The 27,105-nt window shown below is 49.7% G+C and overlaps 1 protein-coding gene across 3 annotated transcripts in view; it reads left to right on the top strand.

Moving 5' to 3' along the window:
• Positions 1-27,105, top strand: part of LOC101525532 (protein HIRA) — an 80,630-nt gene that overhangs the window by 19,779 nt on the left and 33,746 nt on the right. The window contains exons 2-12 of one of the 3 annotated variants that reach the window (XM_058656915.1): positions 480-542; positions 2,221-2,331; positions 3,491-3,581; positions 4,677-4,771; positions 11,256-11,351; positions 12,433-12,593; positions 15,232-15,399; positions 17,590-17,703; positions 21,936-22,006; positions 22,574-22,679; positions 25,650-25,865. In XM_058656915.1, the coding sequence (XP_058512898.1) occupies positions 480-542; positions 2,221-2,331; positions 3,491-3,581; positions 4,677-4,771; positions 11,256-11,351; positions 12,433-12,593; positions 15,232-15,399; positions 17,590-17,703; positions 21,936-22,006; positions 22,574-22,679; positions 25,650-25,865 (1,292 nt within the window). The other 2 variants (XM_058656918.1, XM_058656916.1) reach the window with 2 other exon arrangements.

Genomic DNA, 27,105 nt, shown 5'->3' on the forward strand with positions numbered 1-27,105 from the left:
TTTCTCTGTGTAAATCTGACTTTTCAATGAAAATAAGTAAATCTTATAAAGAGAAACAAAGGTGGAGTGCTAGGACTCAAACCGGTGCCCTTCCGTGGTACTGGTGCTACAAACAGTGGCTTTCTCCACTACACCACAAGAGCCTTGACTCTGCTTCTATCACAAACGACTGACACCTATCCCTGACAGGTGGCAGGTGGCTAGTGCTGAGGCGTCCCTTGGGGCCCATCCCTGGTGGTGATGGAATGGTTGGTCCCACTGTTAAACTCGTGGTTCTGATGTTGCTTGATGTCTTCCAGCAGTTAGGAGTAGGTAAAATCACTGTTTTACCCACAGTTAACTGGCCCGGAGCTTCTTACTGATGCCCTAGCTGTGGTAATTAGAAATATTACTTGACTAAACAGTATTTTAAAATTGTGAGTGTGTTGCTCCAAATAAAAACTAAATTACACATGTTGGTTTTTCTCCTCCATTTCCAGGCAAGCCAATTTTTTCAGTTGATATTCATCCTGACGGGACCAAGTTTGCAACTGGAGGACAAGGTGAGGTGTGGGAGTGACCGCTGTGCTGCGTTGCTCCACTTCCCACGGTTGTCTGCTGAGCCGTGGAGAGAGTGCCTGTTGTTTTGTAGTATGGCTGGAACGAACATAGCTTAAAATGAGTGGTTATAATCTGTTCTTGATACCGGTTTAATCAGAATCCTTTTTGCGATAGCATTCACTCTAAAAATGTTGGTGCCAGGTTTATCATTCTGATTTGTATTTATTGACTAAATGTTAAAATCCGTTTGGACTCGCCTGGTGCGAAAGCGAAGTGGTTAAAGTTCTCGCCTTGCACACACCGGGATCCCATATGGGCTCTGGTTCTAATCCCAGCAGCTCCACTTCCCATCCAGCTCCCTGCTTGTGGCCTCGGAAGGCAGTCGAGGACAGCCCAAAGCCTTGAGACCCAGCACCTGCGTGGGAGACCCGGAAGAGCTCCTGGCTCCTGGCTTTGGATTGGCACAGCGTCAGCTGTTGCAGCCGCTTGGGGAGTGAACCATCAAATGGAAGATTTTCCTATCTCTCCTCCTCTCTGTATATCTGCCTTTCCAATGAAAATTAAAAAAAAAAATCCTAAAAAAAAATCCATTTGGACATGCAGGCTGAGACTTCTGGAGCTTACCTGGCTGTGTTTGGAAACACAGTGCATCTTTCATGCCAGAACAGAAATGCACACAAGTGCATTCCTCCAGAGCCGCTTCACCTTGGGGCATAGCGCACACTCAACCGAACACTCAACCGTGCTTCCTCAGGCCAGGCTGACTGCGGAGCCCCCTGCCTACTGGGAGTGTGGGGAAGCTGTGGGCAGGAGGGCCTTGCTGCCCTTCTGCGTGCTGGACATGAAGCCTGCAGGCTTGCATAAGCGCACAGTGCTTGGCTGGAGGGCACAGCGGGTTTGCCCCTCGCTACCATGCTTATGTCAGTGAAATCTAAGAGAGACGTTTAGGAAATCTGCATGCTGCCCAAGAGGAACTCGTGAGCATGCTTTGCTGTGACTTTCACATTCTCATTTCCAGAGGTTCGTTGGTTTCTTCCGCTGATGGGAAGCTGAGGAAGAGAAAGCATTAGTAAAATGCACCACAGGGTATCAGCTTATGACCACGGAACCATTCAGTTCCCTTCTCGGTTGCTCTCCCTGCTGTAGGTGACCGCAGAGGTTAATGAGCCCATGTGCTTGTGTGGAAGGCACATTTCCCTCTGGGGTCTCAGGGCGTCCAGGCCCCTGTGGAGCAGCCGTGGGTTCCGTGCAGCATCTAGGAGGGAAGGGTGCCCCAGCAGGGACTGTGCTTTCCTCCTGGCTTTCTGGGGTGCCCGGGCACAAGCCTCAAGGGTTCTGGGACACCAGCTTTGCATATTCTTCATTTTACAGATGACAACTCTGAGTCCTGGGCAGGAGTGAGGACCTTCCAGAGAGACCAGCGCTTGGTCCCCTCCTGATTTCTGCTGGAGTTTCTGTGCATAAAGTCAAATCAGACTCAGCCTCCTGCTGAATCCATGTTGTCTGGGGCCTCCATGGGTGCTTATTTATCTTCTCAGTAGTACATTAGTAATCAAATCCAGTTTCCTTAATCTAGTCTGATGGTTCGTGGAAGCTGAGTAAGGATTTCCCCTGGTTACTATGATATGTCATTGTCCATTTTCTGCTGCACATTGAGCTGTTTATGCTTCTTCCTTCCAGGGCAGGATTCTGGGAAGGTTGTGATCTGGAATATGTCTCCAGTCCTCCAGGAGGATGACGAGAAGGATGAAAATATTCCCAAGATGCTTTGCCAGATGGACAATCACTTAGGTATTACAGAGTGGCCCTTTGCAGGCTTTGCGTGTTGGCAGAGTGCCCAAGGTTAGCACATGTGTTTGTAATTAGAAAGCTAAGGCCCGTGCGGCGGTAACTCCCCTCGGCCTGCTGTCTGAAGGCACAGATGTTGGCTACACACCTGGGTGAGTTACTCGGCAGAAGACTCGGCCCGCTCACAGAACCATCTTTGGACAGTCTGCAGGTACCTCTGGTGATTTCCTGCTCATGAGTCGTTACTGCCTGATTCCATGGGGCTTTGGGGCCAGCGACCTGGACACAGTAGGGTTCTGGGGAAGGGGCCGACACTGAGTCAGGACACTCTGGGTTGTTGGACAGTGTCATGGTTTCCTTTCCTGCTGTAATACCTTCGTTTCCCAGCCCTGAGGTGCTCCGTTAATAGTTGCTGGCCCTTGGACATCAGCCCCTCCGTTCACTTTGTGTGTTCTTGTCCCCCAACATGCCTCTTGGCGTCCTTGGACCTGGAGCACACGTTACTCAGAGGCCGAATGTGGGCTACAACTTTGGTCAGGTCATCATTTCAGTTCCCCCAAAGGGTGAACTGAGAGTGGTCCTGGAGACTGACCCCCTCCGGAGTCTGGAGGAATGTCTGCTGCTCTTAGCCTGCAGGAACAGACTCAGTCAAGTCACAGTGCTGACAAGTTTGGAAATTGCACATGTGAAAGGGCTACCTCTGATACAGTGGAGTCAGGAGTTTCATACTCTATCAAGTGACTCCCCTGAAAGTTCTGAAAAATACTTCTTGGCCTTTTTGAAAACCACATGTTGTTATTTTTGAGAGTAATCTCTATGCAGAAGTCTATCTCATCGATAGATGGTTCATTTGAAATAATCAGATTTAGTCATCATTTGTCACTTTTCTTGGCAATCAGCCTCCTGCTGATTGTTTCATTCAGCACTGACAATTCTCAGATGACGTGTACTTCAGCCCCCGGACTGTTCCGGTAACTGTTATTACAGCACAAGTAGGTTAGTGCTTCCACTGAATTGTTTTTCTGGGACTCTCTTGCAGCAGATGCCTTACATAGATTAGACAGAATAACTTTTATGACCCCTTTACATCTTGCCAAACTCTGCATAAAGCTAATGGATGTGACTATTGGATTTTCATCACTCTATTTTTTTTTCTTCCCAGCATGTGTGAACTGTGTGCGGTGGTCAAACAGTGGGATGTATTTAGCTTCTGGGGGAGATGACAAACTGATAATGGTGTGGAAGCGGGCTACGTAAGCATCATTTTCCTTTATTCACACTGTATTTTTAGAAGCTTCTTTGCTGGTCTTTACCAAAGTCATCTTTCCCACCCTGCCGCTGAAGTCTCCCCAGGCTCCAACTTCCAATAGTGGCAGGGAACACGTGTAAGTCAGGAACAGATAAACTTGGGGGTCGGAAGCTGTGCCCCCTGCAAGGCTGTGGGCTCCACCTAGCAAGAGGGGCTGGAGCCTACTCCTGCCAACAGGATGGCTTCACTTACATGGTCCCTCAAACGAGAGTTTACCTGGAACCCCAACACACAGAATGGCTAAGGGTTGCAGAGCTCTGGCGGGTCGGGTTGGGCGGTCCTGAGCCCATCCTCTTTGCTACTTCCCATATTCTTTGCCAGCGTACAGCTTGGCCAGCTCCTGCTCTGCACCCACAGGAGCTCAGCATCATCCACAAGTTACTGTTCTTTACCCGTAAGCAAGAAGTGTCCCTAAGTAGATTCTAGGGCTCCATCCCATAGTATGTTCCCCCCAGGTAACTATGGAGACCATCAGACCTCACACCATTGCTCAGCCACTGTGGCTCTTCCTGTAGTCATCCAAGGCAGAACTGTTTAATTCATCACAGAGAGATGCTTTTGCTATCTGAAATACCCAACATAAGTATTTAGTACACAGTTTGGGAAAGTAGAAGGTGCAAAGAAATAAAAGAATCTCTGAAAATCTTACCGCCTATGGTTAATATCTGGTTGTTTTTGGTGCGTGTTCTTCTGACCCTTCCCCCACATCTAATGATAGCCTTGTTCCGTGTATTTGTGTCTCTGCATAAGTGCTATAGGCAGTATCATGTTATCTCGGATATACTGGGACCTACCTCTGAGTACTGATTCCTTAAGAATGTAGTCCCATGCAATGTTTGCGAAGGCTGTATAGTCTTCCATCAGTGCGTGCATCATAATCTACCCCTTTAGCCCTCATGTTCAGCAGCCACTCAGTGCTTTCTGGGCATTGTCTGTTTTGGCTTTGTTCTGTCTGCTGTGATAAGCTACGCTGCAGGGAGCATCTCTGTGCAGCGTCTGGAGCCCCCACGCGTGCCTCTCTGACTGCTCTCTCACACAGGTACATCGGCCCCAGCACCGTGTTCGGCTCCAGTGGTAAGCTTGCCAATGTGGAGCAGTGGCGGTGTGTCTCCATCCTCCGGAGTCATTCAGGCGGTGAGTGGGACAGCCTGTTGGCTGGGTGGGCTTCCCTGGCAGCTGCCTCAGGTCAGCAGCAGCACCTGCACATCCCCTCTGCGGCTGTTTGTCCTTAAAGCTTGCCCTGTCTCTGGGTTGTCCCTCCCCTTACCATCGGTCACCCCTGCCTGTCCCTCAAGGCCTGTGCAGTCGCCGTCTCCACTGCTGCCCTCATGGGGTGTATGTTTATATCTTTAATGTAGAACTTCCCACCTTCTGCTGTTTATCCTGCTGAACGGAATCAGTACCTTCATCAGTGGATCACTGAGTCCGTAAGCGCACTTTATTTATTCCCCAGAAACCAGCCCGGAGGTGCCCAATGAAAAAGTTTCTCAGTTTTACCTAGAGTATGGCTTTAAAATGTTTAAAACAGACTTGGTGTGGAAAGAGGCACATTTTTCAGAGTTAGACTGAGGAAGAGGAAGCTCAGTGGATGACCGTGTGAGCCCATGCCCTGGGTGCCCGGGGAAAGGCAGGAACTTAGCCTGCTCTCGGGAAGCCTATGGTCTAACTCAACAGTGGACTAAAGAATGGTAAAAGAAGCGAGAAAGGTTTGGTGTGATTGGTGGGTTGGAAGAGTTTAACTGTGACTGGTCCTTTACAGCAAGGCAAGGAGCAGCCCAGAGTAAGGCTGGCCAAGTGTGTGGGACTAGGTCATGGAAGGCTGCCATGCCACGGTAAAGCAGAGGAGACAGTGGCCATTAGAAGTAGTGCTGAAGCACACCAGGGAGGTTGTTGTCAGCTCTGTGAAAAAGAGTTAGGATTCAGTGGGTCAGGAGAGAGCTACAGGAGTGTGAACTAGGCCTAGGATAGCGGAGAGATTGAGGAGGAAGAGGAGGCTGATTGGGAAGTCCCAGGTTAGAGCATAGGGAGGAATGATGCAGGTTCTCGGCCAGGTGCCTGCATGGCCAGAAGTGTCTTCTCTGGAGATGTGAGCACTGACCATGCGGTATAGGATAGGCCAGCTGGGAGTGGGGAGGAATGGCAGGAAACTCAGAAGTTTGAGTCCGGAGCGCAGTGGGCAGAGATTAGGATGAGTGGGTTGGGAGGTAGGACCTCCTGTATCCCATGGCAGTGTATGCTCAGCAAGTGCTCTGTAGACAGTTGAAAAGTGAGCAGACCGTGTCTCAGTGACTGCAGAATAAGTCCACAGCGTGGAAGGCTAGAGTAGGAGCTGTGCATTATTGTTTGGTAGCAGAGTGCATCGTTTGCCCTTATTTGTTTCACGACAGCTCACAGAGCATTGAACTAACTCAGCCACTCATGTAAGGGGCTGGTGAGCTGATCCTCTGCCTGCCAGTACCAGCATCCATTGTGGGTGTGGTTTGTATCCTGACTGCTCCACTTCCCATCCAGCTCCCTGCTTATGGCCTGGGAAAGCAACAGAAGATGGCTCAAGTCCTTGGACCCTGGCACCCGCATGGGAGATCCAGAAGAAGCTTCTGGGTGCCAACTTCTGATTGGCTTAGGTCCAGCCCTTGTAGCCATTTGGGGCATGAACCAGCAGATGAAAGAGCTCTCTCTTCCTGTGTCTCCCTCTCTAACTCTGACTTTCAAGCAAATTAAATAAACCTTTAAAATAAATAAATAAATTGACCTCATGTAAGATCGGTTGCAGTTCTTTACGATGTCCAGTAATAAAGAAGGGAACTCTCATGCCCAGGCCTAGCTTTAGCTATTTCAGCCATATGGGCAATGGATCAGCAGATGATAGATTCTGTTTCTGTCTCCTCCTCTCTGTAACTCTACCTTTAAAAAACAAAGCAAAACAACAACACTGAAAAAAAAAAAAAAACTCATACAATAGGATCAAAAATCAAGAACACCAGGAATAATCTTTCTGGAAATATTTAAGATCTCTAAGACAAAAAGTACAAACACATTTAAAATAATCACTTTATAAATGGAAAAACTAATTGATATTTATTTACCCATGTGGCAAATATTTATTGAGAGCCTGCTATGTTCCAGGTAGAGGGTGGGTGTGTGTGTGTGTATGTGTGTGTGTGTATGTGTGAGGATATTTATTTGAAAGGTAGAGTTAGAGAAATCTTCCATCTGCGGTCACTCTCTATATTGCTACAATGGCCAGGCCTAAGCTGATCCTCTGCCTGCCAGTACCAGCATCCATCCGAGCTTCTCCTCGGTTTCGCACATGGATACAAGGGCCAAGGATTTGGGCCATCCTCCACTGCTTTTCCAGACACATTAGCAGGGAGCTGAATCAGAAGTAGGGCACTGCCACCATATGGGATACTTTCATTACAGGTGGCTGCCTAACTTGCTGTGTGACACTACAGTTTCTTCCCTGATGAAGTTTTCATTTTTATTTTTTTTTTTTAAGATTTATTTATTTTTATTACAAGTCAGATATACAGAGAGGAGGAGAGAGAGAGAGGAAGAACTTCTGTCCAATGATTCACTCCCCAGGTGAGAGCAACAGCCAGTGCTGTGCCGATCCGAAGCCAGGAGCCAGGAACTTCCTCCAGGTCTCCTACACGGGTACAGGATCCCAAAGCATTGGGCCGTCCTCGACTGTTTTCCCAGGCCACAAGCAGGGAGCTGGATGGGAAGTGGAGCTCCCAGGTTTAGAACTGGCATCCATATGGGATCCTGGTGTGTTCAAGGCGAGGACTGTAGCTACTAGGCCACGCCACTGGGCCCCATTTTTTTTTTTTTTTTTTAAGATTTATTCATTTTTATTGGAAAGGTAGATATACAGAGAGGTGGAGAGACAGAGAGGAAGATCTTGCATCCAATGATTCACTCCCTACGTGACTGCAATGGCTGGTGCTGTGCCGATCTGGAGGCAGGAGCCAGGAACCAGGAAGTTCCTCCAGGTCTCCCACATGAGTGCAGGGTCCCAATGCATTGGCCCGTCGTCAGCTGCATTCCCAGGCCACAAGCAGGGAGTTGGATGGGAAGTGGAGCTGCCGGGATTAGAACTGGCGCCCATATGGGGTACCAGTGCACTCAAGGTATGCTATTGCACTGGGCCCGGGTTTTTATTTTTTTAAAGGGGACTGACAGTGAAATCGTAGTCATATAGGAAACTTGGGAGATGAGCACTAGGGAGAGAGTTGTGGAAGACAATGTCGGGGAGCTTTGCATGAAAGGGGAGCCATTGTGATGAGGGTCTTCAAGAAGACCTCCCTGAGAAGGTCGCACTGGATGGGTGACCACAGAGAGGTGGGGAGGTAGCCCTCTTGGCGTTTAAGTGGAGGAGATGTAAGGACAGGGCCCTGGGGCAGAGGTGAGGAATAGGGCAGGCACCAACTAGTGGAAGGACTGCACAAAAGTGGCCTTTGGCTCTTTGCAGTATGAAGGCATTACTGGGCGTCAAGATGGCCTGGGCGCACTGAGCTGTTGGGTGTGCAGGAGGGCTGCAGTGGAGGCAGGGCCGAAGCTTGCCGTGCCATGACTTGGAAGGTCTGTGTACACAGCCTTGGGGATGGCTATGGTAACCAAGGCTATCTATAGGAAAAGTTTAAGGAATGAGGAACCCTGAGTGTTAGAAGGGTGTTGTATACCTAGATGCACAGGGAGAAGAAAAGGGAATGGTGTGTTCAGTCTGAAGAGAGACCCTCCAGACCCAGAGTGTAGGGAGAAAAAAATGCAAATTTGTAAATTTGCTGAGGACTTGGTGGCAATAACCCAAACCACATGGGCAGAAGTTAGGTGCAGACAGAAACACTGGTTTCAGGTCTGGTGGGGCACACTGACAGATGCAGTGTACCCAGAACTTGGTGATTTATTTAGGAGGGGTCCCTTAGCAGAAATAGAGGGGATTGTTCCTAGATGTTACAAAGTAACCGCTAAGGGATGAGGGATCCGTTTAGTATACCAAATAGAGCACACACCAAAATAAATCCCAGATAGTAAAGGAATAAAATCTCTAACGTCGTTAAACCAGAAGAAAATGGAATTGAACATTGATCAGACTTCTGCCAGAGGGATATTTTCCAGAGTTAATAAGCAGTACAAGAAACGGCCAAGGAGAGTATAGAACAACATTGAGTGCATTGGAAGGTAGAATGTGTAGCTATGTCTGCATGGTAAATAATCCTTGGAAACTGCTTCCTGTGTTTCCGTCTGACCCTCTCTTCCCTGCCCTAGGACCTGGGTACTGGCGGAAGCTCTGATGTTTACGTGATGCCCCTTCAGCACTCCTGCCTCTGGAGAAAGCTCCTGTTTATTTTGTAGGCATCGTGTTTCTGTATCTTACCCACTGTACTGGAAGAACTCCCAGTCATAATATGTGAGCAATTAGTCCATGAAGACAATTCTAGAGACTAGAGAGACTTAAGGAAACTTCACTTTCACTATTCCCAGTATAGTTTTTCAACGTTAAAGGCAAAGGGGTCCATTTAGCCTAATGGTTAAGACACCTGTGTCCCACATCAGACTAGCAAGGTTTGGTACTCAGCTCCAGCTCCTGACTCCCGCTTTGTGCAGTTATGCTCAAGGAATTGGGTTCCTGGCAGTGGGAGTTCCAGATGGAGCTCCTGGCTTCAGCTTGGCCCAGCTCTGGCCGTTACTGCCATTTGGAAAATGAACCAGCAGATGAAAGAGCTCTCCTCCCGTTTCTACAACTACCTTTCAATTAAATAACTGTTTAAGAATAAATAAAAGTGTGATAAAAGCACATGTAATAAACTAGAAGGAAGAACATAATCCTTGTTGTATTCTCCCTCTAGAGATGTGGATGTATAAAAGTAATTGGAGTTAATCCATAATATTTAAAGATTAATTTATTTTTATTACAAAGTCAGATAGAGAGGAGGAGAGAGACGGAGAAGAAAATCTTCCATCCAATGATTCACTCCCCCAGTGACCGCAACGGCTGGAGCTGCGCCTATCCGAAGCCAGAAACCTGGAGCCTCTTCCAGGTCTCCCATACAAGTGCAGGGTCCCGAGGCTTTGGGCCATCTTTGATTGCTTTCCCAGGCCACAAGCAGGGAGCTGGATGGGAACCTGGGCTGCCGGGATTGGAACTGGCGCCCCCATATGGGATTCTGGTGTGTGCAAAGCTAGGACTTTAGCCACTGAGCTAAATTTGTGCCGTTCCCAATCCATAATTTTTAAATGCACAATAAAGTAGTACATATTTACTTATTTATAAAGATTTATTTACTTTTGTTTTTATTGGAAAGGTAAATCAGATTACCGAGAAAAGGAGAGGTGGAAAGATCTTCCATCCACTGATTCACTCCCCACATGGCTGCAACAGCCAGGGCTGAGGTAATCTATAGCCTGGAGCCAGGACTACTTCTGGGTCTCCCACATGGGTGCAGGGTCCCAAGTCTTTGGGCTGTCCTCTACTGCTTTCCCAGGCTTCAAACAGGGATCTGGATGGGAAGTGGAGCAGCCAAGGCACAAACCAGCACCCAGCGTGGGAATCTGGAGCTTGCAGGTGGAAGTTGAGCCTGTTGAGCCATCATGCTAACCGCAGCACTCAGTGTTAATTTAGGTCTGCTTGTAGTAGTCAACTGATGAATCTGAGCAAAAGCAAAGAAGATATGAAGAGCGCACAAGCAGTTAGAGTATGAAGCAAGCATGCCAGTGCATACACAGTGTGAAATAGAGTGCAGCAGAGTGCCCAGAAATCTGTGGCACTGCCACTGAACTTCAAAGAATAGTGCGATGGAATTCCTAATATTGTGCTTACTTCTCCTTTTCAAAACTTTATAGGGGAGAAACGAAACAGCTAGTAACCTGTTGCTCTGTTTTCCTCAGTTCACCAGTCGCTCCTGAGTACACTTTAGAGAAATAGACTGAGATGCCGGGCCGGGCAGGTCATTGCCCTATGGCAGACGCTCACCAGTGCCTTGGTGTGTGCTACAGCAGTTTCACACGTCGAAGCCTCCCCACAGCCTTGTGTTTCCTCATCTGCACTTAACAGATGAGATAGCCGAGTGTTGAAGAAGAGAGCGTGATTAATTCTCTGCAGGGAAGGGGTGCAGGGTGCTCTTGGCAGGTCTTAGCGATCTGGTTCCTGAGCAAAAGGGCCTGAAGACGGTGCCTTTGAGCTGGCCTGACTGGGTCTGTTGGGTGCTCAGAGGGTTTTCTGAGGAAGGCCTGGTTACAAGTGCAGAAGCAAGCTTGTGGGGTTGAAGAATGTGCCAGAAGCCTCCAACTATGGTTGTACTGATACATACAAATGATGGCCACATGGCAACCAACTCCTGAAATGAATCATCAGTTATTTTGTTCATAAAAGGAGCAGGGCTCTGGGGTCGGTTAAATGCTTGAAATTCTATGATCAGTTAAAGGGTCTTAGTAAGGCAGTTTTTCTGGTTGGCTTCAACAAAAGAAGTCTAGTGCAGATGGTCCTGGTTCAAGAGCCCTCAGAGGAGAACTCCAGGAAGCCGGCCCAGCTGCCAGAAGAGGATGCTGCTGAGCTCGGCCCTTGCCGGAGTCGGTGCCGGGTGGGAGTGCTCACCACAAACCCTCTGTCTTGCAGATGTGATGGATGTGGCGTGGTCTCCCCACGACGCCTGGCTAGCCTCCTGCAGTGTGGACAATACTGTCGTTATCTGGAATGCCGTCAAGTTCCCAGGTGAGTGTCTGCTCCGAGCAACAGACCCCAGAGGTGGGCTGCTGGAGGCAGTGCTGCTTGTTGGTATCTAAAGTGTGGGGTTGGGTCAGGGGGACCAAGGAGGCCGAGGAGTCTATCTCCTTAGCCTTGGTGGTGTCAGTTGCTTCCCAGTGAGTGAGAATCGGGTGTCTTAGCAGTGGTGCAGTTGTTTGTTTCCTCATCAGTTATGTTTATAGTGTGAAAGCAGCTTTATGTAAGGGGAAGTAGAAGTGTTACTGAGCCTCAGATGCTGAGCTGATACATGTGTGACTGGCACTGGGGACCCAGTGCTCCTACACAGGCTGGGTGTGCCTGCCACCGTTGCACTGTGGCCTCCACTCAGTGGCTGTCTCTATGAAGTCCTTGAACAGGTGCAAGCTAACGCGAAGACAGTTTTGCGAAAGATAACTTTTCCTTGCTCATGGTGAAATCTGTTCTGCGATGCAGTTTGTACCTAGTAAAGCACTTTTGATGTCCCCGCGCTGTGTCCGGACTATGTGCTCCTCCTGGACTCAGCTGCATCATCCACATACTAGGATCCAAGTGATTTTAACCCTCTTTCTCATGCAGACCTGTAAGAGGCCTTCAGCTGTGAATTCCAGGAGACTGCAGGGAACTGCTAGGAAGGCTCACCTCAGATGTGCTGATGTCACAGCCCAGCTGGGTGGGGACTTCTGTCCAAGAAGCGCTGACACAGGCATGGCCACCAGCTGCAAATAAGAGATGGAGGTTCTAGTCCAGCCTGGGCGCTCTGTTGCCTGACCCTTTGGGGGCACATGAGACCTTAACCGGCCCAGAGTTAGCTGTGTCTGGAGGGAAGTCACAGTGCCCATCTCGGGGTGCCATCATGTCTGGAGGTGGCTTTTGCCTGGGCACAAGATCGAATTAGGGGGCTCATCTGCTTGTGCCAATGTGTAGGGGCTGCTTAGGGCAAACTGCTGAAGTCTTGCTTGTCTGTGCTGTGGCTCAGGGTTTGCAGCCTGGGCTTTCTATTATCCAGTCATGTTTTCCCCTAGGTAATGCTTTCCATGTTTCTCAAGGATTTCCCCCCCCCCCCCCACAGAAATTCTTGCTACACTGAGAGGTCATTCCGGCTTGGTGAAGGGGCTGACCTGGGACCCTGTGGGCAAATATATCGCTTCTCAAGCTGATGACCGTAGCCTGAAGGTGTGGAGGACCCTGGACTGGCAGCTCGAGACCAGCATCACCAAGCCCTTTGATGAGGTAACAGAGTGGGCAGAGGAGCTGGGGCCAGCAGCTCCCCAGCCCCTTCCTGGCCTCCGTGGGTGTTCAGTTTGGTGGTTTAGGAGCCCGTGTGCTGTGTCACAGTGCTTGGCTTTGATGTCTGAGTGTAACAGCTCAAGCAGTTGGGTTCCTGCCACCCACCCATCTTGGAGACCTTGATGAGCCTTAGCCCATCCCAGTCCCAGCTGTCAAGGAGATTTGGGAGTGAACCAGTGGTTGGGAGCGCTGTCTCTTCTCTGTCACTGCCTCCCTAATAAATTCTTTTTTTTAAAAAAAAATCAGCTCTGAGAAACCATTTAATAATGAACTTTGAAGTGAAAAAGTTTCATAGCTGTTAAAGGTGAAGAGAATCTTAAAAATTTCCCCACATTGCTGCTCATCCCCCCATTGCTGCTCCTTGCCACTGCTGCAGACATGAATGAAATGGTGACATTTCATTACTGTGTAACATTTCCTTGAGGTGCCCTGCAGCGCACCTTGTTGAAGGGAGCAGGGAAGGAGTCTCTGGCCATGCCTGGAGCTTTGCTGACCAATGTCTGCTCTGTGAGCCAGTTCACTCTTCTCCTTCAGTGGAGTTCGATGTAAGGTTTGCAGAATGTTTGGAGATGGTGAATGCAGATGGCTTCTGTGGTATTTGACTGTCTCATCCTTTATCAGATTTCATATGGAATCCAGGTTGATGTATTTCAGTAAATACTCGTGAAGTGCCTAGTGTATGTAAGACAGCAAAGTGGGTTGAAATGGAGTTACTCTCCTTCCTGTATATAGCCTTATGGGGAAGATGGGCAGTTCTGCCAGTTGTGAGTGTGGTGATGGCATTGTTCAGATGACCAGAAATGGCCTGGAAGGGATGGTCATGTCTGGGCAGCCTTCTCAGAGCAAGGGCCGCTTGTATGTGAAGATTGGCATGAAGAATAGGCTTTTGTCCACTGGGCAGTGCTTGCTGCAAAAGGACCACCAAAATCATAGGTTCATTTCTTTTTCTTTTTTTTAGAGATTTATTCATTTTTTATTACAAAGCCAGATATACAGAAAGGAGGAGAGACAGAGAGGAAGATCTTCCATCTGATGATTCATTCCCCAAGTGAGCAACAGCCAGTGCTGTGCTGATCCGGAGCCAGAAGCCAGGAACTTCTTTCCGGGTCTCCCACGCGCGTGCAGGGTCCCAAGGCCCTGGGCTGTCCTCGACTGCTTTCCCAGGCCACAAGCAGGGAGCTGGATGGGAAGTGGAGCTGCCGGAATCAGAACCGGCACCCATATGGAATCCCGGAGTGTTTAAGGCAAGGACTTTTAGCCACTAGGCCACGGTGCTGGGTGCCAAAGGTTCATTTCTACTGCAGACAACACTGGCTCTCAGCTGGATCTGTACGTGCCAATTTTCACATATTTAATCCTGCCCTGCTTAGCAATAGCTGCCTGCTTCAGGCGACCCGGGTGCTCACTCAGGCCTTCTGGAATTTCTCAGGGCTCTAGCACGAGGCAGCTGCAAGTCTCTTTTCAATACCCTTTGGCAGTCTCCACCAGACCATCTGTTGGGTTATCCATCTCACCTTGGGTCAGTGTACTGGAAACTAAACTCAGACCCAATTTTTTGCTTTCCCATTCTAGGGCTGTGAGTCAAAAGATTAATTCTAGAATCTGCAGGGCTGCCCTTGGATGGCCTTGAACTACAGGGGCATGCATTGCACCCGCATCCTCTCCCTTGAAGGGAAGCTGTCCTTCAGGCCTAAGGCCTTGTCTTCTGCACTGCCTCTTGCAGTTTTTATAACTTCACGAACATCTTTTCTGTGGTTGTCTCACCACACTTGGATGAGGAGACAGACTCAAGAGCGTAGTTGGTTCTTTTTTTTTTATATATAAGATTTTACTTATTTTATTACAAAGTCAGATAATCATAGAGGAGGAGAGACAGAGAGGAAGATCTTCCATCCGATGATTCACTCCCCAAGTGAGCTGCAACGGGTCGATGCGCGCCGATCCGAAGCCAGGAGGCAGGAACCTCTTCCAGGTCTCCCACGCGGATGCAGTGTCCCAATGCATTGGGCCGTCCTCAACTGCTTTCCCAGGCCACAAGCAGGGAGCTGGATGGGAAGTGGAGCTGCCGGGATTAGAACCGGCACCCATATGGGATCCCGGGTCTTTCAAGGCGAGAACTTTAGCCGCTAGGCCACACCGCCAGGGCCAGCGTAGTTGGTTCTTTCACTTGCTGGCTGCACCACGGTTACAGGCTGCTGATCCAGGCTGACTGCTGCACATTTCTGGAGGATATTCTGCAGATGTCACTTAATGAGGTGCTGAGACCAGAATTGGCCCCCACAGAGTTGATGGCTCAGAGGCAGCCTTGCTGTGAACCCCACAGGGCTGAGCTTCCCTGCCATCCTCCTTGGAGGGCAGAGGGTGCTGCAGTTGCTGCACCTCTTCCCCTGAGGGTCTTTGCATTGGACCACCTGGAGGGCCTGGAGTGACAGCTGTCAGCATAGTCAGTATAGCCTGCAGCGTGGGCTGCATGGCTCAGCGGCATACATTTGTAGACTGGAGTCTGATGCCATCTTTGATGCCAGAGATGTGGTCACAGAGTTGGCCTTGTGCTCCATTCACATGCAGGTGTTTCTTTCAGTGTGGAGGGACGACCCATGTATTGCGGCTCAGCTGGTCCCCTGATGGGCATTACCTAGTGTCTGCCCACGCCATGAACAACTCTGGCCCCACCGCCCAGATCATTGAACGGGAAGGCTGGAAGACAAACATGGATTTTGTTGGGCACCGGAAAGCTGTGACTGTTGTGGTGAGTGCATGTGATTTTGGTTCTTGTGGTTCTGGGCACTGTCCCCACGTGGCCTATCATATTAAGTATCAAAACCTAATTGTAGTCAGGTGCTGTGGCTCATGCCTGTGGTCCTAGCAGTCGGGAGGCTGAGACACATTAGCCCACGAGTTGGGCCATAGTGGAGTCTGCCAGTGCATAGTTCAGGTGTCAGCATGGTGACCCCTCTGGCAAGGACCACCAGACTGGCTGCCTGCAAAGGGAATGTGAGACCACTCAGGTCAGTATTGGGATCTCACCTGGAAGTGACACACCCCTCAGCCTGTTCAACAGAATAAGACTTTTTAAAAATTCTTAAAATTGGAACTTAATCCTATGAAGCAGAATACATGCATTTTTCAGCAAATGTTAATGTGGTGACTGTCGCCCAGGGCAGTCTTTGTCTAGGAGCATTGTCACACTGCCATTTACACAGTCTGGCCTACTTACAGGTGCTCCAGTGGCTCACTCCCCTCACCCTGCCCGGGAGACCACCCTGCTGGGGCTGAGCAGTAGTGGGCACTTTCACACCTCGTGTGATCCGTCACGGCTGCCAGGTGATGCTGTACCTCCCTGGACTGCCTGCTCACCTGGTTTTGTAGGGGGCAGGTAGAACTTGCTTGGCGGTGTGAGCTGCCTTGGATTCTTCGGACTCCCACTCTTTTTGTTTCTGGCTGGCTAACTGAAGTGTGTCCCGAGAACACCTTAAGACAAGCCGCTAAGTATTCCTCGTGGCAGATAACCCATGAGGACCAGGATTCTCTCCACACCAGGCAGTATGAACACTGATGAGCCCAACGGCTCATGATTGCCTGTGTTTGCACTGGTAATAGATGCTGTTCCTTACAGCGTGAAGTATGCATGAATGATCCTGCTGGAATCTGTTGGATGTTGTTCCACACTGAAGCCTTGTAGTTGGCACAGTGCCTCCGAGTAATGCTCTCCTGTGGCTCTCATAGCTTTTTTGAGAACGGCCGAGAGCACAGAGCCTGCCTCACACAAAAGCCCACTCAGTGCTGATGGGGACTGGAGCCCAGGGCGCTTTCTCTGGGTTGTGTGTTCTCTAGTTTCTTCACCCCCAGTTCTGCTAGCACCTGGAATCAAAAGCCCTTGAGGTCAGCTGACCCCAGGCTAAGGAGCCATCCCTTTTCCATTCTCATAGCCTGGGATTCCTAGAGCAGCCACATCCATTGAATCCAGGAAGGTGACAAGGGGTTCAGTGTGTGCCTCCAACCGTTCCAGAGTCAACAGCCAGGTTACTCTGGGTAACTCCCAGGGCTGGCTGAGCGGTCAGGTACATTTCTGTGAGGCAGCCATCATCCTTGGCCCCGTGACACTATAGTAGCAGGTCCTGCTGGACAGCTACAGTGCCGTGAGGAGGGGCCACAGTACTGTAGTGCAGCAGGCTGCGCTGCTGCCTACAATACCAGCCTCTCATGAGCGCAGGTTCTGGTCCTTCATGCTCGGCTTTGATCCAGCTTCATGCGGATGCTCCTGAGAAAGCGGCTGAAGATGGTCCAAGTAATTGGGCCCCTGCCTCTCACATGGGAGATGCGGAAAGAGTTCCACACTCCTGGCTTCAATCTGATGCATCAGTGGCCTTTGCCACCCATTGGAGAGTAAACCAGCAGATGGAAGCGCTCTCGCTCACTTACGCTCTCTCTTCCCCCTCCCTCCTTCCCTCTTCTCTCCTCTCTAACTCTTCTTTTCTAACTAAAAAAAAAAAAAACTTGCAAAGCATTTTAAAAGAAATTCATCACACTCATCTCCTGCCAGTCCCTTTGCCCTCCCTTAGGAGGTGAAAAGTGAGCGGTTCCTGATCCCAAAAGCACCCTTGCAGGCCCAGCTTCTCCCTAGACTCTAGGAACAACACTGATAGTCCAGAAGGACCCAAGAGGACCCAGCTGCTGGCACCTCAGGTTCACAGTTTGATAGAGCCAGCTTTGAACCTGCACTTAACCTCTTAGTTATGTTGTACCTGTGCCACATATCCTGTCTTCCCTGAGCCTCCTGGGTGTTCAGGAAGATGGAATGGGGCACGCCTGGGGTCTGGGCTTAGGCTGGGTGGGACTCCCACTGGTGGAGTGGGACTTTGGGGTCCTTTCAGTGCTGGGGCACAGGGTACATGCTTGATGTTTGGTCATCATTTTGACATTGGCTTTGTGGCTTCAGAAATTCAACCCAAAAATCTTCAAAAAGAAGCAGAAGAATGGGAGTTCTGCGAAGCCCAGCTGCCCGTACTGCTGCTGTGCTGTCGGCAGCAAGGATCGCTCGCTGTCTGTCTGGGTGAGCCCCCTGCCCTGAGTTTACACTGCATGGTGGGAGGTGTGGGCAGGGAATGAGACCCTGAGACCCTGCAGGCAGGAGAGACCACTGCTGCCCCGCACCTGGGCCCAGATCTCCTCAGAGGCCTGTAGGCTTTCCTGCTATACCAAGGGCTTGGCTCCAGTGCAGCCCGGGGAGGCCTCCCTGCCTCTCAGCTGCAGGAATTCTTGGGTCCAGGCTCAACATCTGGACCTCTGTGATCAATGCCACGGTTAGCATGCTATATTTGCTTGCTGTGAGAAAAATGTGAGGTGTACTCTACTGCAGCTGAGTGATCTGTTCTATCTGTGTCACCACCGCCCAGAATGTTCTTTTCCTGTTAAGTCCCCACCCTCGTGCCAGGGCAGCTATTCCAGCAGCCTTCGTGACACTGCTGTTTTGCCTGCTCTTGACCTTATGGAGATGCAGTTTGTGTACTGTTTGGGTTCTTGAACCCTGCATTGCTTTTTCTTGGTATAGTGTTTGAGGTTCACATATGGACATGTATTGGACAGTCTTATATTCCTTATTTCTGTGATGATCCACTGTATGGATATACAACAGTTTGTTTATACATCCTCCTGTTGACCATCATTAGACGTTCAGGTTTGAGATTCTGTAACTGAAGTGGATAAAAATATTTTTTATATTACCTCTTGTGGAGGTATTTTCACTTGAAATTGTTACAGAAAGAGAAGTTATTACAGAAAGAGAAGCAGAGATTGAGAGAGATTTTCCATCTGCTGGATCACTCTCCAATTAGTTGTGAAGGCCACAGCTGCACTAGACTGAAGCTGGGAACCAGGAGCTCTTTTCCATGTCTCCCACTTGGATGTAGGGCCCCAAGGTCTTAGGCCATCCTCTGCTCCTTTCTCAGGCCATAAGCAGGGAGAGAGCTGGATCGAAAATGGAACAGCTAGGACATGAACCATCGCCCACATGGGATGCTGCATTGCATCAGCCCACTTCGTTTATTTTTGAATGCAGATCTAGAATCAACATAGCTAAAATTTTTTAAAGTTCCAGATGTTGACAAGGAGATGGTTAGCTGACAGGAATACATTGCTGGTAGGCATTTAAGGTGATAGAAGCCCTTTGGCAAAGTGTTTGGCTATTTCTACTAAAGTTAAGCCTAAGGCCACAGTTATGCTCTTCAGAATATAAGGACTGATCAGTGCTTGTATCCACCAAAGCCATGTGGGGATCCCCGGGACTGACTTGTTAGTTGATTCCATTCAACTAACCTTAGGGTACACTGTGACGGGCGTCTGTGTCTTCTATACTCTGTGACAACCCTGAGAGAGGAACCTCCCTTCGGCTCCTTAGCTTTCCCCCTTCCCACCTCAGTGCCTTCCAGGGAGCCGGTAGTTTGTGGGTGGGGTGTTAGGGCCCCTGAGTATTGATAGGTTGCTTACCACCCGGGGGGCTGGCATTCTGTGACCTCAGATTATCTGGCCTTCACATGTAGTGCCCACAGAGGCCCTGCCATTGAGCATGGAGCCACTTTCTTGTCCCAAGTTTGGTACAGGGGCCAGTGCTGTGGCATAGTGGGTAAAGCTGATGCCACACACCAGCATCCTGTATGGGTGCTGGTTTGAGTACTGGCTGTTCCATTTCTGAGCCAACTCTGCTACTAATGACTAGGAAAAGCAGAGGAAATTGGTACAAGTGCTTGGGCCCCTGCACACATGTGGGAGACCCAGAGAAATGCATTTTTGTTGGTATTGTGACTTTGTTTTTTTAAGGCCCACAGTTCATTTAACACTCATCCTGGAACTTGAACCACAGTGCCATAATGTGTGTGGTTTTCTTAGGTTTCTGTCTGCCAAGCCTATTAATGGCATGTGTCTAAAACAACCCTGTGTTAGCTCCTCTTATGTGTGAGTGCTCGGATCAGATCTAACAGGGCTCCAGACTTCTCAGGGGACTTGTTGGTTTTCATTGGAAAGTCAGATATAGGGTCCGGCGGCGTGGCCTAGCGGCTAAAGTCCTCGCCTTGAACGCCCCGGGATCCCATATGGGCGCCGGTTCTAATCCCGGCAGCTCCACTTCCCATCCAGCTCCCTGCTTGTGGCCTGGGAAGGCCGTCGAGGACGGCCCAAAACTTTGGGACCCTGCACCCACGTGGGAGACCCGGAGGAGGTTCCTGGTACCCGGCTTCGGATCGGCGCGCATCAGCCCATTACGGCTCACTTGGGGAGTGAATCATCGGATGGAAGATCTTCCTCTGTCTCTCTTCCTCTCTGTATATCTGACTTTCTTTTTTTAAGATTTTTTTATTATTATTATTATTGGAAAGCCGGATATGCGGAGAGGAGGAGAGACAGAGAGGAAGATCTTCCATCCGATGATTCACTCCCCAAGTGGCCACAATGACCGGAGCCAAGCCAATCTGAAGCCAGGAGCCAGGAGCCTCCTCCAGGTCTCCCATATGGGTGCAAGGTCCCAAGACTTTGGGCCGTCCTCGACTGCTTTCCCAGCCCAGAAGCAGGGAGCTGGAAGGGAAGCAGGGCCACCGGGACACGAACCCGTGTCCACATGGGATCCCGGCGTGAGCAAGGCAAAGGCTTTAGCTGCTAGACTACCATGCCAGGCCCTGTTGGCACTTTTAAAATATTTATTTATTTGAAAGAGACACAAAGAGATCAATCCTGCATCCACAGGTTATTCCCCAGATGTTTGGACTGGCCAGGGTTAGACCAGGCCACAGCCAGGAGCTTTATCTAGCTCTCTTACATGAGTGGTGGAGACCCAAACACATGGACCATTTTCCACGGCCTTTCCCAGGCCAGTTGCAGGTGGCTTGTTCAGAAATGGAATATTCAGCATACTAACCAGTGGGATTTTGGCATTTCAGGCAGTAGCTTTATCTGCTTGCCACAATGCCAACATTTTTCTTTTAGATTTATTTATTTATATTGGAAAGTCAGATATACACAGAGGAGAGATAGAGAGAGGAAGATCTTCCATCCACTGATTCACTCCCCAAGTGGCCGAATGGCTGGAGCTGAGCCAATCCAGAGACAGGAGCCAGGAGCCTCTTCCAGGTCTCCCACGCAGATACAGGATCCCAAGGCTTTGGGCCATCCTCGACTGCTTTACCAGGCCACAAGCAGGGAGCGGGAAGGGACGTGGGGCCACTGGGATGCAAACTCTTGTCCATATGGGATCCTAGCATGAGCAAGGCAAGGACTTTAGCCACTGAGCTACTGCGCCGGACCCCACAATGCCAACTTCTGTTGGAAAATTTATAGTAAGAGGTTGAGGATATTTTTTTCTGGAATTTGGTTAGTTGCCCCTCCAGCCCCTCCCTAGGACCACACTGTAGCCTCCAGCTGCAAGTGGAAGGTTCCACAGTGCATCACACCTTCCAGGAGATAACAGCAGCACCCTGGGAAGCCCAGTGCCCCACAGAAGAGCTTGTGTCCAGCAGGCCACTGTCCTGTGCCCCAGGGTCAGCCTCTGTAGGTAGAGAAGAAGCACCATAGTTATGAAATTGTAGTATTGGAACACCTTCCTATATTAGAGTGGCTAGCTGGGAAATGACCACATATTATACAGTCATCCAGAAAGGATTTTTGCAGAATTCTTAATTGCATACTCGTACAATCTGAAAAAGCAGACACAACTTGTGCCTTGTTTTGAAATATAAAAGACAAAAGATACCAGAAGGACATAAAGTATTAGTAGTATTTAACTTTGGGATTGGTTTAAGAACAATTTGTGCTGTTTCATATTTTGCTGTCCTGTATGTACATACTATAGAGAGTGAACCTACATGGCTTATGTGACCAGTTCACACTGTACTTTGTTTAATGTCTCCTAAACTCCATGAGCCAGAGAAGATGTCCTGGGTTCTCTCTGGGGCTGCCTTGTCTCTGGCAGCCTTGGCATCTTGCCTGCTGCCCCACGGACCCTGTGAACTGTGCCCCGGGGCCATCCCTGGGCTCAAATCTCAGCCCTTCCACTCTAGCTCCTCCATTGCTTCTCACCTGCACATGAAGCCATATCCGCGTTTAGCTCACAGCAACCCTTGAGGCAAGGGCAAGTCTAGTGAGTGTGTCTCTGGCAGTCTCTGGTTTGTACAGTTAGGGGTCTCAAGTATTTGCTCTGAGTTGAATATGCTTGGTCTATCAGCAGAAACTGGCCACATATGCCAAGTGCGCAAAATCCATTCTCAGTGATCCCACTGACCCTTTCTCCTTCTCTTCCAGCTCACGTGTCTGAAACGGCCCCTGGTTGTCATCCATGAGCTGTTTGACAAATCCATTATGGATATTTCCTGGTGAGGTGGATTCCTTTTAGGATATGTAGGCTATGAAGAAGAACATGAGGCCCTGGGATGGGAGGAGACCCAGGTGGCACATGGGGCACAGATCCCATGGTGTCGTTTGCTAGTCATGCCCAACAATTGTGCACCTGCTGCTGTGACCGTGTCCTGCCCCTGTGGGATTTGCCACTGGAAGATGCCCTCTCAGACAACCGGGGTTTGTTTGGAGACAAGAGTACCACACCTTTGAGTCCTTGAGGTTCCACACATGCTGTCATGACCTGACCTGAAAGGATAGGGACTCTGCTTCTCAGTGTCCTTCTGGAGAGTGTACTTCCTCAGATGTTCTTAAAATGATTCCCAAATGATAGTAAACAGAACAGAAAATTCTTGCAAAATGTGGCAAGAAATAGCTTGTACCTAGAAGCAAAGGGCACAAGGACCCTCTGGCACACAATTGGCTTCCCCCACCCTTAGTCCACAGAAGGTCACCAGATGTTTTCAACATCTACTCAGCACCATTCCACGGTCTTCCTGGGCCAGCCCTTGTGGCTGCTGGCTACTGACGACCGTCTCTTTCAGGACGCTGAATGGTCTGGGCATCCTGGTGTGCTCCATGGATGGCTCTGTGGCGTTCCTCGACTTCTCCCAGGATGAGCTCGGAGACCCGCTGAGCGAGGAGGAGAAGGTAGGCTGGTGGCCAAGACAAGCCCCTTTGACTGGACTCTCCTTTTGTAGGAGACACAGTCATAACATTTCTTAAAATTACCTGGAACAGTCACCTTCTGCAGCTAGCAGGCTTTCTTCAATAGATTAACTTAAAAGTAAGTCTCTCTTCATGTCAGAAACAAGGCCTGGAATTAAGAAGCAAAAGCAATGTGAGATGTCCTCTCTTGCGGTGATAAATAGAGCACTCCCGGGAGGTTTTCACCCCGGAAGACAGCTGGGTGACTCCTCAAGGGCTCCTCTTCATGGCAGCTTCTTATCGTACTTATCAGGCCCTGATATCACACCAGTCAATTCTGTTTATCATTTCTCTCTCTATTTTGGTGGGGGAGGGGGTTTAGATCTATTTAATTACTTGTTTTGTTGGAAAGACAGATTTACAGAGAGAAGGAGAGGCAGAGAAATAGCTGCAATGGCCAGAGGTAAGCAGATCCAAAGCTGGGAGCCAGGAGCTTCTGCCAGGTTTCCCACGTGGCTGAAAGGTCCCAAAGACTCGGGCCATCCTTTATTATTTTCCCAGGCCATAAGCAGAGAGCGGGATCTGAAGTGGATTAGCCGGGTCTGAACCGGTGTCCATGTGGGATAATGGTGCATCATAAGGTGGAGGATTGAACTGTGAACCATGGTCCCACTGCTCATCATTTCTTAGCCCGGTTGTGTACCAGGCTCTGGGCCATGCTTTTTTTTTTTTTTTTTTAATTGAAAAGGCAGATACACAAGAGAGGAGGAGAGACAGGAAGATCTTTCATCCAATGGTTCACTCCTCAAATGGCTACAGCGGCTGGAGCTGAACCAATCTGAAGCCAGGAGCCCGGAGCTTCTTCCGGGTCTCCCACGCAGGTGCAGGGTCCCAAGGCTTTGGGCCATCTTTCCCAGGCCACAAGCAGGGAGCTGGATGGGATGCAGGGCCACCGAGATTAGAACCGGTGCCCATATGGGATACCGGCACTTTCAAGCTGAGGACTTTAGCCACTAGGCTGTAGCACCGGACCCTGCGCCATGTGTTTTGCATCTTCTGTTACTTCACTTAAATAATACAAAATCCTTTAAGATCAGGCACATCTGTGAGATCACTACACCTCAAAATAGCATGATCCCTTGCTCTACATCTACATGACCCTTGAGTGAGAACAGCAGCTATGAGCAAGACCTGCTGCCTTTGGGCCAGGCCTTCTTTCCTCTCTGCTGTGTTCAGGCTGTCCTCCTGGGGCTTCAGAAAGGCTCTGCTATACCTGTCCCAGACATAGAAGCCTGCTGTTGTACAGTCAGGCCATTGCCCACACTGAGTGGCATGTTGTCAGTGATCTGAAAGGAGCCCTCTGCAAGCCCAGAGCAGGTGAGTACTCTGCCCTTCATGGGCTCTTGCTGGTGGACGCTTCCCCTGAAGTTACACATACAGTCCTCATGCAGCATGCACCAGTGGGATCCCCCTAATAAGATGGGCATCCATTGAGGATGGAGATCTGCCTTGCTGGCTGCTCCTAGAATGGAGTCTAGCTCTCCATTGGTCATTTCTTCTCTGTCTAAATTTTACTTATTGCAAAGAGTAAGAAACAGATCCATCCGCTCCTCCGTTGGTTCTCTCCCCAAATGGCCATAACAGTTGGAGCCGGGTCAGGCTGAAGCCAGGAGCCCAGGAATTCCATCAGCTTCTCCCATGTAGATGGCAAGGGTTCACATACTTTGAACACCCTCTGGTGCTGTGCATTATGAGGGAGCTGGATTGGAAGCAGAGCAGCTGGGACTTGAACCCACCCTCTGATATGGGATGCTGGTATTGTAGGTGGCAACTTGACTTGCAATACCACAGCACCGGCGTCAGAAGGAGTAAGTATCTCAAGTAGTCTCAGGCCTTGCAGCTGTCACTACTGCCAGGAGCCCCAGGATTGATGTGTAGTCCACTGTGGGGACTGTGTGACAAACTGTATGGCTCACTGTTTAACACATCACAAGCAAGACCCTATGGTTGAACGCTGGAGAAACCTTGGCCAAACTTGAACTCTGCATTGAAATTTCAGGGGTGGATCCAGGAGAAGTGGAAGGAGCCAAGATGGCAAGGAAGGGAGGAGGGTTCCTGGTCACCTGCAGGTCTTAGAGGAGTGAACCCAGAGGCACCTTTTCTGTGAAGCTGCCTCCTGCCTACCTCAGTGCCCATGTCCCGTTAACCTCGGGAGGTCCCTGCTCCTGAGCAGAACACACCTCCTGCCTACCTCAGTGCCCATGTCCCGTTAACCTTAGGAGGTCCCTGCTCCTGAGCAGAACACAGAGCCAGTCATTTTGCACATGCGGTGTAAGTTGGCCCCTCTTCACTCCTTGATGAGTGTCAGTCACTAGAGTGTGCTGGGAACATGTCCCTGCTCTCTGAGGCTCCTGCCTTGCTTGCTTCAGCACAGGACCATCAGGGTCTAGGAGGATGAAAGGGATGGGCTGCTGTTCAGAGGGATCCAGACACATTAGGTGGCACCTCAGGGGAGCAGAGAAGGTGCTGTAAGCAGACCTGTCGGGACCTACCTACAGACAAGAACAGTGGAAGACTTTTGGTTCCAATGTCTTGATTTCTGAACATTGTTTGGAGTCCTCGGCATGATTCAGGAACCTGTAGTTAGCAACTTGAGTGTCTTTGTTTCCTTTGAAACAGTGTTTATTGCCATTTGTTCTGCACCAGCTGCTGTGGCAGGTGTTTTCCTTAAATCAGGTATCTTGTTCACTATCATCCACGGCAGCTTGTAAACAGCTGGGGAAGGTTCAGCCTTGACAGAGCTGTTTAAGTAGAGGCACAGCACAGGCTGGGAGAGGTAATGAAGAACTGGCACCCAGACCCCCCTTCTGTTCTCTGAGTCAGGATAGTCCCCTACTGGGCCCCTGTCTCTGAGCAGTACTGGCCACAGTGGTGCTCACAGCACGGTGTGTCAATGCCTCCCTATCTCCCTAGAGCCGCATCCACCAGTCCACCTATGGCAAGAGCCTGGCCATCATGACCGAGGCCCAGCTCTCCACAGCTGTCATCGAGAACCCCGAGATGCTCAAGTACCAGCGGAGGCAGCAGCAGCAGCAGCTGGACCAGAAGAGTGTGGCAAGCAGAGACACAAGCTCAGCCTCCTCAGTCGCAGGTGTTGTCAATGGGGAGAGTTTGGAAGACATCAGGAAGGTAAGGGCTTGGCCTGGCGACACTGAGGATGGAGGCAGAAGCCCAGGGCAGGACACGGGGGCCAGGCAGCCTAAAAAGGGCACAGAGATGGGCTGGGGTCACAGGTGTGAATGCTGGTCGGGGTGGTGTGTGCTAAGCCTGACACAGGACCCACAGTTCAGCCAGACTGGGGCCAGTTGGTCTCCATGGCTGCAGCTGCATGATGTGGGAAGGAGGTCTGAAGCACCAAGACCTTGTCCTTGGCGGCTGTGGAGACTGTCTTCTTAAGGAAACTTCCAAAGCTTAACCTGCTCACCTTTCTTGGAATTTCTAAATGCTGCAAACAGTGGGTTTTATGCTCCGCCCTTAGGCAACTTCTGTATGCTTCCTTTCATCTGGAAGCCCAGGAAGGCACATGGAAATGGGGCAAGATCAGAGTGGACAGTGTTGGAATCCCTGGGTTGCCCACATCAGCTGCAGGAACCTTGGCAAACCTCCAGTGCATAGTTCTTTGCCTGAGTGCTCTGCGGGAGAGCAGATTTGAGGACCTTTTACTCACCCTGTGGTGTCAGCCTTAAGTTCCCTCACTGAATCCTAAGACCTCCCCGCAGGGCTGGGGGCGGGGTGTGAGGGTGTGGCCAGGCTGGGATGCTGCCCAGGTAAAAGGCACCCATGATAGGAAGGGAGGTACTTGGCCCTGGGTATGTCGCTGGGTTTTGTTTGTTTTGCTTATTTTTGTTTTTTAAGCTATGCAGGAAGTCAAACACCTTGCTATAAACTGCTTGTGGTTTGATTAAGTTTAGGTGTACCTCAAAGGCTACAAACTTTGAAAGGGAAGTTTGGTATAGAGGTATAATTTATGTTTGAAAAAGTACATGTTTAATACAGAAAACTTAACAGTAAGTCAGATATGGAAGGACAAGTGCCGTATAATACCACTAACATGAGCCAGACTCGTGGGAACAGAGCATAGACTGGTAGGAGCCAGGTGATGTGGGCAGGAGGAAATGGGGTGGTGTGAGGGTACTTCCAAAAGTTTATGGAAAATGGGATTAAAAGTATGAATTAATTTTGGTGCAGATTTTTTACCTTAATTCACAGAAAATGCATATTGTGAAAAAATGAATTATAAGGCAAAAAGTGGTTTGGTTCTGCTTTTTGTTTTAGCAAAAACAAGATTTATTAAGTCAGAAACCAACTGTAGCAGTCAGGAGGAGGACCTTTAAGAGAAAAAGAAAACTTAACCAAAGTGGAATCTTCT

The sequence above is a fragment of the Ochotona princeps genome, chromosome 29 (genome assembly GCF_030435755.1).
Source record: "Ochotona princeps isolate mOchPri1 chromosome 29, mOchPri1.hap1, whole genome shotgun sequence".
NCBI lineage: Eukaryota > Metazoa > Chordata > Mammalia > Lagomorpha > Ochotonidae > Ochotona > Ochotona princeps.